General features: G+C 31.4%; 2 protein-coding genes across 2 annotated transcripts in view; one reads left to right on the forward strand and one right to left on the reverse strand.

Annotated features, from left to right (window-relative positions):
- LOC108911760 (titin) overlaps positions 1 to 8262 on the forward strand; it is a 280890-nt gene extending 272628 nt beyond the window's left edge. Inside the window, exons 32-34 of the mRNA XM_018716773.1 lie at positions 3147 to 3267; positions 3348 to 4071; positions 7448 to 8262. Of these exons, the coding sequence (XP_018572289.1) occupies positions 3147 to 3267; positions 3348 to 4071; positions 7448 to 8055 (1453 nt within the window). The 3' untranslated portion in view covers positions 8056 to 8262. The remainder of the gene's footprint in view (positions 1 to 3146; positions 3268 to 3347; positions 4072 to 7447) is intronic.
- A 4710-nt stretch (positions 8263 to 12972) lies between these two features.
- LOC108911764 (probable cytochrome P450 4aa1) overlaps positions 12973 to 17611 on the reverse strand; it is a 39105-nt gene continuing 34466 nt past the window's right edge. The window contains exons 9-10 of the mRNA XM_018716780.2: positions 16263 to 16442; positions 12973 to 13229 (exon numbers count right to left, since the gene is read on the reverse strand). Coding sequence (XP_018572296.1) covers positions 13069 to 13229; positions 16263 to 16442 — 341 coding nt within the window. The 3' untranslated portion in view covers positions 12973 to 13068. The remainder of the gene's footprint in view (positions 13230 to 16262; positions 16443 to 17611) is intronic.

The raw sequence follows: 17611 nt of genomic DNA on the forward strand, positions 1-17611 counted from the left end.
TTGTTGTTGTTGTTATTTTTTTGATGACGTAAGGTGTAGGTTAGGAAGGGGGAGGGGGGATTTTTGAATGACAAGAGATATTTAATCTAAAAACATTATGCATATATTTATTGATACAAAAATCGATATTTTACAAAAGAACGCTATCTAGGTAGGTAGGTATCTCCAAGAGACAAGAAAACGCGTAATCCAAAAATTCCGGGTTTTGAGATTCAAAATAAAAACGTAAAAGAAAAATAACGAAATTTCCCATTCAAGCCATAAAAATTTATTGCGCCATAAACGTTTTGAGACAGGCGTACGGAAAATCCTAACAGGCAGACAGGCAATCTATTGACTGGCTCTATCTACCTGTCTCCGTTTCGTTAAAAGTCATAATAGTCCAGTCGGCGGAGCCAAAAAACGAGCCGAAATGGCTGTTGCTTGATGTAAACCTGTTTTTTTTTAATCGAACCGGGAAAATGTGTACATTCGGAATATCGACCTGCGGAAAGCTGAAAACCATGGGAAGTTTGTTTAAATTAATGAAAAGTGCAAAATAATTCAAAAATGGCCCGTTTTTTCGGATATTATCGCTTATTATTCGTAAAGGAAGTCTCGGACGAAAAAAAGTAACTAAAGATTTTTTGTTCATTATTGAATGTTGTAAGCATATTGGCGAACCAAAATTTTTAAAATTTGCATTGCAAAATAGCAATAAACTAATGAAAAATGTGGCACTTTTTCAGAGGAGCTTGACACTAATGAATCCTTCTACTTGCATTAATATCGACTAACTGCCTGTTGTCGTTTGGAGAAATTGAAGATCTTTAAAAATTGTTGTGCTTTGGGGGTGGCGATCGCCACATCGCCACCCCCTCTGGATCCGGGCCTGATTCAACTTACCGATTCCAGATTTCGTGTGGGTTATTAGACAGTTATAAGGAATGAGAGGATGCGATGCCAAAACATTCTGGTAATAATAACGCAGTTTATAAATGTTTAATTCAAATGTCATAAATAAACTTCTTCTCTTTATAAATTTTGATCTAATGAATATTTTTTGACGCTCGAAGTCATTACAGTATAGTCCAAGCATTCTGTCACGGATTAATGTTAAATTTGCAGAAATTATTTCTTGGACAAAAAAAAAAATATGACCGTATAGAAAATTAAATTTTAAATTGAGTTTCTAGTTCTTTAAACTCGATCCAATGTGGCGAACATGGTTAAAAAAAAACGCAAAGTAGAAAAAAACGTTTTTTCTAAAATAACTAAAAAAATATAGCACGGTTTGAAAAATTTTAAATGAGAAAGTTGTAGGTTTTAAAAACATCTATCGACAGATTTATTGAAAGTATCGATTGCTTTGTTACTTTTCGAGATATATCGAAAAAACCGTTAAAAATCTTCTCTTTTATGTTCTTCTATAACTCGTTTACATTTACGTGCCCATATTTGCTATTTACTGCAAGCATAGCCCGCGGCAAGCCAAAAAAGTATATTTTTGAAAAATTTAAAAATATTAATTATTTTTCGAGATATATCGATTTTTTGAAAAAAAGGCGCTCTCGAAAATTGGCTAGATCTTCTCAGCGGATAGCCCTACAGTAACGATTTTCGGTTTATTTTCTTCGTAAAGAGTTATATTATCATGCTGTTAAAAAATGTTGACGATTTTATTAATTTTAAGGATCAAAAAATGACTTTGAATAAGTTGCACTTTTTTGGATATGTTTTTTTCAAATTACTATTTCAATTTTTATTTTATGAAAATGACTTTTAAAGAAAGAAAACTAAACATTTACGGGTCTATTTTGCTTCTAAGGCGAAAATGCTATAATATTCGTGTTTAGCTACCCCAGATTAAGTACAAAAAAATAATAAAAATTGAAATAGTTATTTGAAAAAAACATACCCAAAAAAAGTGCAACTTTTTCAGTCATTTTTTGATCCTTAAAATTAATAAAATCGTCAACATTTTTTAACAGCATGATAATATAACTCTTTACGAAGAAAATAAACCGAAAATCGTTACTGTAGGGCTATCCGCTGAGAAGATCTAGCCAATTTTCGAGAGCGCCTTTTTTTCAAAAAATCGATATATCTCGAAAAATAATTAATATTTTTAAATTTTTCAAAAATGTACTTTTTTGGCTTGCCGCGGGCTATGCTTGCAGTAAATAGCAAATATGGGCACGTAAATGTAAACGAGTTATAGAAGAAGAGAAAAGAGAAGATTTTTAACGGTTTTTTCGATATATCTCGAAAAGTAACAAAGCAATCGATACTTTCAAAAAATCAGTCGATAGATCTTTTTAAAACCTACAACTTTTTCATTTAAAATTTTTCAATCCGTGCTATATTTTTTTAGTTATTTTAGAAAAAACGTTTTTTTCCACTTTGCGTTTTTTTTTTAACCATGTTCGCCATATTGGAACAAGTTTAAAGAACAAGAAACTCAATTTAAAATTTAATTTTCTATATGGTCATATTTTTTTTGTCCAGGTAACAATTTCTGTAAGCATTTCTCTATAATGCTTGGACTAGTATTTTATGGAAACTTAACCCAATATAACGTACACCTTTAGCTCAGATACATCTATTATTTCAAAAGATATTTGCAGTAAATTAATATCTTTTTTTTTCTATTAACGCCCTGCATCTCGAAAAGGATTAGATTTCCAAATAAGTTTATATGGGCAAGTACCATTATTTTTCGTTGAACTATCTGCTCCCGAAGTCTCATAGATTAAAACTGAGACACCCTGTATTTTTTGTGGCTATAAGAAAATGTTTTTCTTCCTAAAACTTGGCGTCGCCGATATTAATGGTTCGTTTACAATGAACAATAACAAACTGTTACACTTACACTTGAGATAATGCGATCGCTGATTAGTTGGAAAAAATCTCTTAAAAGATTACATCAATCGCCAGCCCATGTAAGAATGTTGTTTTAATGTGATCTTGATCATATTGTTTTAATTTTACCGAAATTTAATTGCCAACGTGGAGAAAATAAAATTACTGTTTCAAACGAAATTACTGGTCACGAGGATTGTAATCATTTATGAAGGCTCCGTACTTGTACAAACAATTCCCATAATTATTATCTTCTAAATAATTACCTGAATTGTAAACCGATATTTCACTTTTTTTTCCTTTAGAGATCGTATGTCAGCCGAACAGTGCCTCAAGCACGTCTGGTTAGACCCCGAAACTCACCAGGAAACCGTCGTCCTCTCCACGGACAAACTAAAGAAATTCATAATTCGACGTAAATGGCAGGTAGGTGTCACTTCAGTCCCCCCTAGCATGCCGTTTGTTTTTTACAGTGTTTGCATGAGTGTTCTGTTTGTTTTTCTTAGAAAACAGGTAATGCTATACGCGCCCTTGGAAGAATGGCGACGCTTTCAGCAAGCCGACGGAATTCCTCTAACTCCAATCCAAATACACCCCGCCCTTCTCTCTCAGGCAATTTGGTGCCCAAGATGTCCAGCTTGAACGAAGAGGAGTCGGCGACGGCTGCTAACGACACTAACGACACTTGCGAGATTACTAACGGCTTTACTAAAATTGATATTGACGTAGCATCCGACGAAAAAACCGGTGCGGATATTGTAAAAATAGAAGAACCCACAATGGATCAAAATGACGAAATCAGTAATGAATCTCAGCCAAAGATCTTGCTTAAATCAAGCAGCGATAACGTGAAAATTGTCAGAACGAGAGCCTGCAGCGAGAGAAGCGACAGTGGAATCAGCGATTGTTCTTCTCATATTACTTCGAGTAGTTGTACCTCGACCCCTTTGCTGGGTAAAAAGTTTTGCATAAATGAGGAAGTTGAGTACAACACCGACGACAAGAGATTTAGCTCCTCCACTACGCTTGTGCTGAACAATAGGTTAATTAAAAACAACGAGAGGAATCGTAGCGCTAGTCCCTTCGATTCATGTAAAAATGAAAATGCAAAAATTATACAGGAAGACAAGAAGCCTTTGATAATTGGCGACGAGGAAACTAAGCACTCTGCTTTGAGCTTGAAACTAAGCAACAAGATTGAAACTTTTAACGGTAATGGACCTGTAAAATGTGAGTACGTTTTGCTAATATTTACTTTTAGTGTTTTTTTTTGAGATGATTAAAACAGCTTTATTGTTGTTACCTTATAACAAATAAACAAATCCTAGTACTCTCAAAACGATGACATTAATTAATTTAGTAATTTATTTCATTGCTAAGCAACCATCAGCAAACAGTACGAGAAAGTTACTTTATCATCAAAAGTCGACATTTTCGTGAAATTTTCACTTGACAAAGTGAGTTTTTTTTTGTCACCTAGCTGTAAAATATTTTTATGTTCTAGAACGCCAAAGTCTTTTTCGTTCTAGAACATAAAACAGATGCCAAAATAATTCATTATTTAGAAACTTATTTATGATTTTAATAATTGAACAATATACGTTTTAAGTAATAGTACATTTCAATACAAAACAGCAACTATTATAAACAGCACGATTACATTTTATTTTGCATTACACATAAATTGAATGTGCCGATATTGCAGTGAGTTAAATTTATGTGGCAAGTTTCGTGGCTTCATCTGAAGATGGTAACAATTTATTTACGATTGAAATTTTATATTGTATAGAATATTCTATATGTCTCCGCTACCGTAATACCGTAATAAGATCCACTTTTTATTTGTGGAAAGGCGAAATGGGCGGTGACTATTAGACACCTTCATTATAGCCATCTTTCTCTATCGCACGGATTTCTATGACTTACTTTATCGCTCTCACGTAACGGCCGATGAACCATGGGGACTTTCCGACCCTGTATTTTCATTTGGTGTGTCTCTCAATTTCCTCTTTCGTTAGGATTCTGGACTTTTTCGGATGGTATCCAACTGATTTGCTTTTCAAATATGGTACCTATTAGTTTTGGAAATTTTCTGATATTTACATTTTTTTTTGGCATTCAGTGTACTTTTTAACTTGGAATATACTGATTATAATATCCAAGGTTTAATTTTATTGCAGCTTGTACAACTATTAAACATGATTGAAAAGTTGGCGACATTATTGCTGTTAATTATTTCATCTTCAACAATATTATTACTATTAGCAAATTGCTCTTCGTCTCTAACCCCACCTCCTTCTGAATATATTATCTGCTATGTCTAGTTTATTTGTAAAAAAATCCTCTATACAGGATGAGTCAGTTTTTTGTGGTAGGATTTTAACAGTTGCTAGAGATTCATTTTTTAATAAGAAAAGTTCCTATAAACGTAGGTCTTAGAACGCTTCGTTTGTGAGATATAGGGTGTTGAAAACAAACTTTTTTTAAGAATTTTTCTTAATATCCCTAAAAAGTCCAACATATATTGAAGTGGAATTTGGTATTAATAACATATTAGTTATGGTGAATAAAATAAAGATATTTGTTAATCATTTCACCCACCAGTGACGTGTCCGAGGTGGGTTATTGCCCCCTTTAAAAAAAAAATAATTCGTACGCCCGTGAATTTTTCTGGAAAATAACATCATTTCTAAATTTTATAATCAATTCTGAACAAAACAGAACTCTCAATTTTTTATAAAATGAACGGTTTTTGGTTAAATTCATTTGGCATGAAACTGTTCCAACGATATTGGTACCTAATACATTTGTGAACTAATAAGAAAAATATAATGTGGACTGAAAATCAACAAAAACGATTGAAATAATAATAACAGTTGATAGAAAATCATTTTTTAATAAGAAAAGTTCCTATAAACATAGGTCTTAAAACGCTTCGTTTGTGAGATATAGGGTGTAGAAAACAAACATTTTTATGAATTTTTCTTAATATCTCTAAAAGACCAACAGATATTAAACTGAAATTTGATATGAAAAAACAAACACAACTTAAAAAAAGAACTAATTGACACACACGTTACACAATGTTTGCGTTCTTATGTCAACGTTATGACATTTAAACGTTTTTGTTGATATACAGGGTACATCATATTTTTCTTATTACAAATGTATTACCAATATCGTTGGAACAGTTTCATGCCAAATGAATTTAACCAAAAACCGTTCATTTTATAAAAAATTGAAAGAGAGCTGTTTTGTTCAGAATTGATTAAAAAATTTAGAAATGATGTTATTTTCCAGAAAAATCTACGGGCGTACGAATTATTTTTTTAAAGGGGGCATTAACCCACCTCAGGCACGTCACTGGTGTGTGAAATGGACAACAGATATAGTTGTTTTATTCACCATAACTAATGTGTTATTAATACCAAATTTCAGTTCAATATATGTTGGTCTTTTAGAGATATTAAGAAATATTCTTAAAAAAATTTTGTTTTTAACACCCTATATCTCACAAACGAAGCGTTCTAAGACCTACGTTTATAGGAACTTTTCTTATTAAAAATGATTCTCTATCAACTGTTAAAATCCTACTACAAAAAACTGACTCACCCTGTATATCCTTTGACAACGTTTGCAGGTTTTCATACCCCATATTTCTTTAAATTAATTAACCAAAATGGTCGCAGATAATCGTCGGTAACAATATCTTGTGTATTTATCTGCATTTGGCAAATTTAAGAATTTTGCGATATTTTGAGGCATTCTACCACACTGATGTATTTCTACTACTTGCCTGCAACCTTTCCTATTTGAATACTTAAAGAAAAAGCGGTAACTTTCAAAATTTTCTGGGCTACATACAAGATATTTTCTATACAGTGGCATATAAGTTTCGTTTGTTTTTTTCTGGTATTTTAATCAAATGCTTTGATCCGAAATCACCGATATCATTCAAATTTAATTGAAACAGTTCATCACGACGACATGCACCAACAACACCAAATATTAAGTCATCCTAAAAAGGGAAAACTAATGTTTTCACATATAAATGTACCTTATTCCTTAAGGTGCTTGAGTATAAAACTGTTCAAGTTGTTTATTTGACAAAACTTTTGACTTCTTTAGTTTATAGTTGTGTACCTTGACGTTTCAGTAAAACACGTAATTTCAAATATTTTGAGATACAATGTTTTCCTTTGTACTAAGTGTTGATCTCAATATGGAGTAATTTGGAAACAAATTCTTACTTTGACTGATGGTGGATATATTTTAACACATGGGTATTACAACGAATTTGAGTTGTTGTCAAAGAAACGATATTTCGTAGGCAAATAGATTTTAAAGATGAAATGTTGCACTTGACGCTGATAGCCGCTATTCTAAATCACTGCGCCTAAGCTTATTTCTTTTGGCTTCTGTCCAATTGCATTCTTTCCAAATCTCTGCGTGAATCAAAACCGCAAACTTATTGTGTCGCCAACAACGTGGATAAAATAAAATGTCTGAATTAGCATGATTGTTATAAAATTGTACACCTAAAATACAATTGATACGCATAATGACAAATATAAAAGTATAATAAATAGTTTTTTCTGTGTTTCAGCTAAATCACCAAGTGCGGCAAGTAGCCTGAAACGGCTGCCTATCTACACATCCCGCACTGTCGCTGGTACAATAAAAAAATTCGACTTATCACCTGACGTTGCCGAAAAACCACCAACTAACGACATTCCCAAAATTGAGGAAAATCTATTGAAACCTAAAACCGTATTTAATAAATTCCACGACGACCAAAATTCTGAACCACTTAAAGACGTTACCAAGATAAAAATATGCGGTCAAATAGTTACCAAACACTCAAGCCAACAACAATCCAAAGTAGATAAAATTGTGGAAAAATTGTCAAACACGAGTAAAACCTCTAATGGCAACGTGTTGTCTTCCGCCCCTACTACTGTTAGATATAGATGTCCTTCGCCCTCTTTGTTGCGCAAAACTCAAGCCGTTATCGCAAAGGAACAGTGCAACGAATTTTACATGGCGAAGCAGGCGCTGAAAAGCCCCGCTAACTCCCCCAAATTGACGCCCAAATTTAACCACAGCAAGACTAGTTATCCCAAGCCCAAGTCGCCAATTGTAAATAAGAAGGATAAACCAAAAAGTGAAAGCTTTCAAAAGGCAGCGGCGTTTTGGAATTCACCTAAAACTTAAAAATTACTGTTAATACTTGAATTTGTGTATTGTAAAATATTGTGTACATATTATATTTTATCTATATACCGGTCTAGTGCCTTAAAATTATATATATTTTCATAGTTTTAGCTCTCTTAAAGTTTTATTTTTGTGTTATGCAGATCTGTTGTACCCTCCAATTTTGTGTATGTTAAACAACCTCATAATAAATATTATTTATTGTTACATTGGAGTTTTTATTGCATATTTTTCTTTTTTTTAGAAATACTGTTTCAAAAATAGCGTTTTATGAATTATTTAGTTCGTTGGGAGTATACAGGGTGTAAGAAGTTTGACTGCCATTATTTCAGCATGAGAAATATAGTAATTATAAATGAACAAAAAAGTTGTATATTGCATGGGCGTAAGATTAACAGTTTTCAAAAGACAACGAGTATTAGTATTGGGGAATTTCATAACAACGTGACAACTGCGTTTAACCTAACGCTACACAGCTGGTGCATAAAACGTGTGCACGCGGCAGACTTGTCCTATGGAAAAAATGTAAACAACTTATTGTAAAACATTTAGTCAAGACGATTGTTTTCCAGTTTCCAAATAAATAAAATAAAACGTATGAATTTAGTTCGAATTTTAGTAATTATGAATCTCTTAAAATAGGAACTTAACTTTTAGTCAAATTATAAATTTGAAAAATGTGTACCTAAATTAAAGTATCCAAAGATTCACGTCGTCCAAATAATTATACGTATTAAAAATAATTTAGGTACTTACCAAAAAGCAAAATTCAGTTATTTTTACACGAACAAGTACAAAACAAACTACAACATATGCTCAAAATGTCCACCACAATTTTGGATCGACATCTTCGCATCCAATTTTCGCGCTGTCGCTAGAAAATACCTCAAGAAAAGGAAATAGTGGTACGCAAAAAACAGTCAGTCACGGTCAAATTCCAGATTCCAACTGAATTGCATATTGCTAGTTAGTACGTATAGGCTATTGATTATATCCAAAGAACAGGGTTAAAGGGAACTATGACGTTCAAGCAATTTTATTGCATGAATCGTTCAAAGGGTCATTTTAGATGAAAAAACCGCGGAGTGCTATTGAATTAGAGGGTGGAAATTGGAGATAGGGGTGAAAATGCACCCCTTTTAGTTTTTTAATTGTAGCTCGAAAGAGAAGCAAAATTTCGCTATAGTTCATGGGGAAAATTTTATACAAAACATCGTTAATAAACAATTTAGAAAAAAGCAAAAAATTCGATTTTTTTATTTTTTTTTACGTTTTTGCCTCTAATTTTTTTTGAGTAAAGATATGTATTCGCTGTGAGCTTCGCTGGTATCGCCACCTAGCGGTTTTATATCTACAACTTCTCTCGGAAATTTAGTGACTGAAAGTGTATATGCCAAATACAAATGATATTTAATACTTTTTATTTAATTAACGTAACAAAGAAGTTATTAGATCGTAATCTATGATTAATATCAGTAAGTAAACAATTTTATTCATTATAATTATTACACAGCCCCACAAAATAAAAAAAAGTATCGGATCTGGTATTCAGAACCATGTATTTTTTTCCGCTGAATCCGAATCTGCCTTCATATTTGGCCCAACGGGTCTGAGTTTTCGGGAAAATTTAAAAAACAGGTCAAAATTCACAAAAAACGTAATTTACGATAGACGAAAGTTATAAAAAAATCATATTATTCTACCAGCTCACTAGTCGTATAATTTTCACTCTTTTAATTCCAATTTATCATCATAGAGTCAGACAAGCTGGTCCAATTTCATTCAAAAACAGAAAATAGATTAAAAACGCCATTTTCATGGCATAATTCGTGTTACAGAGCTCTGAATCCATCTTTTTATCCACCCACCCATTTATGAATTTATACATCTTTCTATCCAGTCATTCATGCATGAATATGCATATTTATTCATCCACCTGTACCACCTATAAAACCCACCCATCCACCCATCTATCGATCTACTTTTTGTACTGAGAGATGAGATAACAGCCTAGAAGATTGAGAGTGCAATAAAACTTGTAGAATACTCTACTTTCTAAACAAAAGAAAACAATATCTACAAATCATTCTTATTTTTGCTGGAAACAAGAAGAGTCCTAAATACGAAGAAATTGTATAAAAAATGATAAAAGCCTTCAATATCTAGGATGTTTGATGAACTATAAGTTGCACTACTTTCATTCACATCTGGATTGGTTTCGTGAAAATGTATGAATTCATAAATGGGTGGGTGGATAAAAGATAGATCCAGAACTCTGCAACAACAATTATGCCATGAAAATGGCGTTTTTAATCTATTTTCTGTTTTTGAATGAAATTGGACCAGCTTGTCTGACACTATGATGATAAATTGGAATTAAAAGAGTGAACAATCATACGTCTAGTGAGCTGGTAGAATAATTTGATTTTTTATAACTTTCATCGATCGTAAATTAGGTACGTTTTTTGTGAATTTTGACCTGTTTTTTTGAATTTTCCCGAAAAATCAGACCCGTTGGGCCAAATCTGAAGGCAGATTTGGATTCAGCGGAAAAAAATACATGGAAACACATGGGTCTGAATACCAGATCGGATACTTTTTTTATTTTGTGGGGCTGTGTTATTTTTAAGATTTTGCACTTCATTTTGTGATTATGTTGACTGCGATTATTAGAATAGGAGAATTTTCCCTCCAAAATTTAATTATACTTGCAATAAATAAAGAAATGATTAAAAATATGGTCTGAATAGCAATGTTTTTTATTTATTTATTTATTTTTCTAGTTTTGGAAAAATGAGTATTTCAATCAAACTGTGATCAAATGACTACTACAAATTACATGACTTTTTTTAGGTAACCATCCTGGCCCCATGATTAAATGCTCTACCTACAACATAAAATTTTAATTATTATTTAGATAGATTTTAAAGATTAATTTTGATTCACATATCACAACTTACATTTTCAATCAATGTCTATTTTAAAATTGAAAGTTATATTTACTTACTTTTTTCTAATTGCATCAATCCATTTTTGTCGTTGACCCAGTTTTTGAGTAGCTTTAGGGAATTTGTAAAATACACAGTCGCTATTGTAACCGTAATTGTAATTTTATAATCTTTGATACAACTTGTGTGTCCCATTTAAAAATATCCTTATGCAGAAGATTTTTAAATTTCCGACCTAAGTTCACTAAGTTGACGCTACTAGCGCTCGCAAATGTTTGACTATCCCCTCTACCTACTTGCTCACAGCGAATAGACATTGCTTCATAAAAAAGTAGATAAAATTTCCTTCGAAATAAGAGGTTGTAAAGTATTTTTGGGATGAAAATTGACAGATATATGACCGCTCAAACTTACAATTAGCCAATTTTTCGATTTTCGTCGCATTTGCCCTTATACGTTTTAATCCTCATTTTTTGCAAAAAAGGAAGGAAGACGTTCAAGGATTTTCATCACAGGACTTGTTCGAAGGGTCATTAAAAATGAAAAAACCGCGGGGTGCTATTAAATTAGAGGTTTGAAATTGAAGATAGGGGTGAAAATGCACTTTAATTTTTTAAATATAGCACGGAAACGAAGCAAAATTTCAGTAAGTATAGTTCATAGGAAAAATTTTGTAGAGAATTGAATTTCCTGCCGAAATGGCTTATTTAAAAATTTTAAAAGAAAAATTTTATTCAAAAAATCTTTAATAAACAATTTTAAAAAAACAAAATAACTTTTTGATTTTTTTTACTTTTTTGACTAAGTTGTGAAAATCTTTATTTATTATTAACAAATAAAACGTTTGAAATAATTTTTTATTAAGTAAAGAACCAGTTTGTTGTACCTATAAATAATAAGAATTATAATCATTATTATTTTAAAAAGACGAAAATCTAAAAAATATTTAAGTTTGACCGGTTATAACTCAGTCAATATTAGTCTCATCTAGTTTTTTTGTACAGCAATTTTCTTTGCCTACTTCTACTAAAAAAATTATAGTGCGAAAAGTAGAAAAAAATCAAAAAATCTAATTTTTTGCATTTTTTAAAATTGTTTATTAACGATTTTTTGCATAAAATGTTTTTTTTTTTAATTTTGTAAATAAGCCATTTTGATGGGAAACTCAATTCTCTACAAAATTTTTCCTCAGTCAATTTTCATCCAAAAATACTTTAAAACCTCTTATTTTGAAGGAATTTTTATCTACTTTTTTTATGAAACAATGCCTATACATATCTTTACTCAAAAGAAACTAGAGGCAAAAAGTAAAAAAAATGAAAAAATTGAAATTTTCTACTGTTTTTCAACTTGTTTATTAACGACTTTTTACATAAAATTTTCCTTTTAAATTTTTTAAGTAAACCATTTCTATGGGAAATTCAATTCTCTAAATAATTTTTCCTATGAACTATAGCGAAATTTTGGTTCATTTTCGAGCTACAATTAAAAAACTGAAAGGGGTGCATTTTCACCCCTATCTCCAATTTCCACCCTCTAATTTAATAGCACTCCACAGTTTTTTCATCTAAAATTACCCCTTGAGCGTCACATTGCTCGATATGAATTTTATCGAATTTTAAATTTATTATAACGTTAATTATTTTTTAGGATTAAACATAAAGAAGTTTTATGCACGCAGTTATGTCAATATTTCTTAATTAATAGAAGTTTTGTACATGAAGTTGGAGATTTTGATAATTTTTTCTCGGAAATGGTTGAGTATAGGACCCATGTCATATAAGATTTTTTTGTTTATTTTAATGTATTCTATCGTCTATTAAAATTAAGGCAGTCAAACTTCTAACACTCTGTATATCTAATCTCATTCGTTGATACGGGCCGCTGTATCTAAAGAAATTTAAAAATGTCTCGTTATCCCAACAATTACATCCGTAAATTTTTTTTTTTTTGGTTTTTCGTTTATAAATGGAAAGGAATAGAAGTACCATTATTATTATTGTTGTTATTAAATATAAGTACATTTACAGATACGAACTTTTACTATTTTGATACAACACAAATTCTATTTTCTGCGAGTCAGATGTAGCCACACTCCACCAGATGCTCGTAAAGTTGCCCTATAAACTAAATCCAAATTTTCATGGCCAGGAACAATACTGATTTGGAACCTCTTTAAAATACCAGCTAAGACAATTTTCACTTCTAATAAAGCAAATTTGTATCCTGGAAAGAAAAAAGTTACTTTTATTAAATTCCACAAAACGTTTTAAAATATTTCAAAATATTCCGAAATGTTCATGCATATTTTTTAACCACATTTTCGATCTTTTCAAATTCTCTCAATTAAACTAAAATTTCTTCTTTGAAAATTGTTAATTTAAGGTAGATATATAAAAATAACACTAATAAAGCTAATCTTAATAATGTAAGACGTGTAATAAAAATTAATCATGATGGAAAGTACTTACAATTCTCGATATACACAGATTGTGCGTATCGAAACAAAGAATGATTACGTTTCAAAATATAGAAATATTAAATGAGATATATGTGTGACTATTTGTTTATAAAATTAAGTAATAATAATAATAAAAATAAACAGCAGAATAACAAACAATGACTTCATAATTTTAAAATTTGTATGAGACTAATATTTTGATTAGAAAGATTACCTCAATAAATAAATTACGTGACAATTGTTGGAACCATTTGAAATATGTAATATGGGAGTTCCTTCCTATTTTATTAATATTGTATGTTGATGATTTGGATTTCATAATTAAAGATAAATTAGAGTGCAAATGTAATTGTGTTTTTATATCTATAAAAGTTTTTTTTTATTTTTTGCAAAACTATTTATAACATTTCAGATCTGATTGAATTAAAATTAAAATAATGCGCAATTTAGGCCATCCTGTATTTCCAGTAGTTTACGGTATCTCTGTGGTATACCATTAAATAGATCTAACCCGATATATACAGGGTGTGCCATTTAACACTCCCGCTACCAATATCTCCGAGATGAAGAAATTTATTTTAGTTCTGGATACTGGGGTTGTTAGGTCCCTCGAATAGCTTTAAACTGCAGTTAGAATTGTTAGTTCAAATCTTTCTGTATAGACGGCGTGGCGATACTTTTTTTATTACTGGAACGTCGAAATGCAGTCCATCTGAAAGATTGTTAAGGAGGGAAAGTTTCTGTAGATTCGCTAGTGACCGAAGTAGTAAGTCTTTAGATTTGGCAACGTTGCACTTGGCTGGTGCGCTCGGCTTGGTGTTCGCTCGCTCCCGTTCGTCATTCTGTTTGTTTGGACACCTGCGAATTTCAAATAATACGCTACGTCGAGACCGCGGCGTTGCCGCTATCACGCATATGGAGGATAAGTTAGTCAACGACAGGAGTTTGAAGAAGAATTATTATAAATTATGTATCTTACAAGTACCTAATCGATTTCTACGAGCTGTCATACGGTTCCTTAGATATCGGTGGCCTATTTACACAAGTTGCTGTGGAAACTGTTCGTCAATTGTTGCGCATTCTAAGTGGAAAGACCAAAAAAATCTGCATTCTCATAAGACTCTGTACTAAATCGTGAAAATTATTTTATTAATATCTCGTCTCTTAGGTATCCAAACTAGTCATAATTTTTTTTAAGGATTTTCTTCATATTAATAAGCTTATATTAATTTTTTTATGAATATTTGTTCGTCAATTCCAAATCAGATAAACCTCCTTAAATGTTGAGTAATTTTTGTAATATTAACTTTTTCCCAATATTTACTTGTCGAGACATGTCGACTTCAGTATGCAATGTTGTGTACATACAAGACATGGCAGATTTGTATAATAAAATTTATGCAGCTACGGCGGCTTTAGATCGTGACGTTTAATTAAGAGCCTGTAATGTCGAACTAACGACAACACGAGAAGACTAACATTGTGTATTAATGCTGAAGGACGTAATTACATTAACGCTGAAGATTATAATAAATGTCCAACATTTATTATAATCTTTGTTTTAACTTACTTCAGTTAACTAAATACATCTACATCTCCGTTATTATTTTAAATACTTTCTGTTACTTTTTCTGTAGTTGATCACTTGTTTTTTTATAATTTATTGTTTGCACAGTATTTTGTCAAAAAAATACTAAATAGTATTTTAAATATAAAATAGTATTTTGTATTTTGTAATCAAAATATTTTTATTATATCCCCAAACATATTTTGTATTTCAAATACTTTAATAAAATATTTTATATTTTGTATTTTAAAAAAGTATTTAACATCTTCTAAAAGTAATTTAAATACGCTTAAATATTTAAAATACTCGAAGTATTTAAAATACCCAAAATACCTATCAAAAACAAAAACTTTTTGTCTGTTACGACTGGCGACAAGTGCTAAAAAAAATTACGCACCTGCACACCTGGATTTAGGGCATTCTACTCTGAATTCTGCAATGTTCACTGTGTTATTGCTATACTGTCTAATACGTTTTAAGTCACTATCATCACTAGTCAAGTCAGTAGACAATCAGCAAAATTTAAAATTGATATATTTTATCATTAGTGGGCGATTCTAAGAAAAACTAATAAATAATTATGAGTGAATTAAATATTCTGTAAGTTTTTTTTTTTAATTTTTTGATCTTGAAATCGGGCTTGCTTTACACATATAATATATTTTTTGCAATCACATCTTAAATTTCAGATTTAATATTTCACCAAAATATTTTAATATTAATGAATATTTTCAATATATTCAATATTCAATATACTTAAAATACTATTTTAAATACTCTACGTAATTTATATTTAAAATACTTTGCCAAAGAAGTATTTTGTTTTTAAGTATTTTAAAATACATTCGTACTAATATTTTATAATTTGTATTTTAAATACATTTTGAAGTATTTTGCCCAAATCTGATTGTTTGTTGGTATGTGGTGTGAAAAAGCCATTATAACCATATTTTGTCTCAGTGTGACTTAAATAAAATAATAGATTTTCCTGTTACATCACCATTTGCATATTGAAGTCAACATGCCTCGAAAACAAATAATTATTGGGAAAAACTTTATATTACAAAAATTACCCAAAATTTAACAATCTTTCAGATGGACCGCATTTCAACGTTCCAGGAATCAATTGTTTTTTTAGTATAGTCACGACATCTACACTAGAAGATTTGAACTAAATTTTGCTAAGAAAATGGATCTAAAACTATTTTGTAGCAAAAATTAGTCAACTTGCCTATACAATTTCGCTGTCCCATGCTGAAAGGAATAAATGCAAACGGATGGCGTTTGTCCATTTCTTCCTGTGAAAATCTTTCTGGATCGAATTTCAACGGATCCGGATAATGGTGCGGTAGTCTGTGTGTAATGAACGGTGAAATAAATATGTTGGTACCAGCTGGAAATGTGCGTCCATCTAAAAAATGTGACCCACATATTACTGTTCTTTGATACAGCTGAAAGATTTTATTATAGAAAAAAAATAAGGGTGTTTAGGTAAAGTTTCGAATTACAGATGTGTGGGTGTGGTAGTCAGATTTTTAATAGTATGTGTTTCCCGGAATAGTAATCTGAAATTGTTTGTGCTTTTTTTTAAATCAAATAAATATCCTGAACTCGGTTATATGTGTGTGCTTATTAATATTAAAATCAACTATATTGGAATGACAGAGAGCAAAAGTGCAAGGGAAATAACCCAGCCCTACGAAAAAAAATGTATGTGCATCGGACTAGACCACTCATGTCTTCGAGATCGCTGAGTCCGAATCCGGGGTCTGTTTGACCTTGTCAGGTTAAGGTAAAGGTTATTTCAAAGTCAAACCGAGAAAAATCCTCTGTGGCTTAGGCAACCATAGTTATTATATGTTTCCGGGTTCGTTGAGTTCGAATCCGACACCTGTTTGGTCTTCTTAGGTCAGGTTCAAGGTCATTATAAGGTCATTCCGAAGTCAAACTGAGAAAAATCCACATGTACCATATAGGTATAACTCACTCTACTGTCTTCCAAAATTCTCCCTCAATTTCACGCACGGTAACTATTCAAAACCTTTCTTACAGCGAGGAATGAAAATGTTAGTAATCAATAATGCTGCATAAAATTACAGTGTCGGATTTTCAAATTGATTGAAAAAGACCATGCTAATGTGAAGACTCGTGAATGTTGAGAATCTTTCGGTCCACTATACAGGGTGTATCTAAATAACACCGAAAAAATTCAAGGGGCGATTCTCCGATGAAAATTAATAGGGGTCTCTGGTATAAAATTTTTTGAAAAAACCCTCCCCTGAAATAAAAAAAATATTCCTGGTGAATTTTTTATCGTTTCACACCCTGCTACAATGCGGTTTCGCAAATCATTGATATCTTCAACTGGCCTTGAGTAGATCAAAGATTTCAGATATCCCCATATGCAAAAATCCAAAGGATTAAGGTCAGGGGAGCGGGCTGGCCAATTTACATATCCTCCTCGACCTATCCATCGATTGGCATACACCTCATCCAAGTGACGTCTTGCACGTATACTAAAGTGGGCTGGTGCACCGTCGTGCATAAACCATAAACGTTGCCTAATTTGAATGGGAACTT

The sequence above is a fragment of the Anoplophora glabripennis genome, unplaced genomic scaffold (assembly GCF_000390285.2).
Source record: "Anoplophora glabripennis isolate ALB-LARVAE unplaced genomic scaffold, Agla_2.0 scaffold423, whole genome shotgun sequence".
Lineage (NCBI taxonomy): Eukaryota > Metazoa > Arthropoda > Insecta > Coleoptera > Cerambycidae > Anoplophora > Anoplophora glabripennis.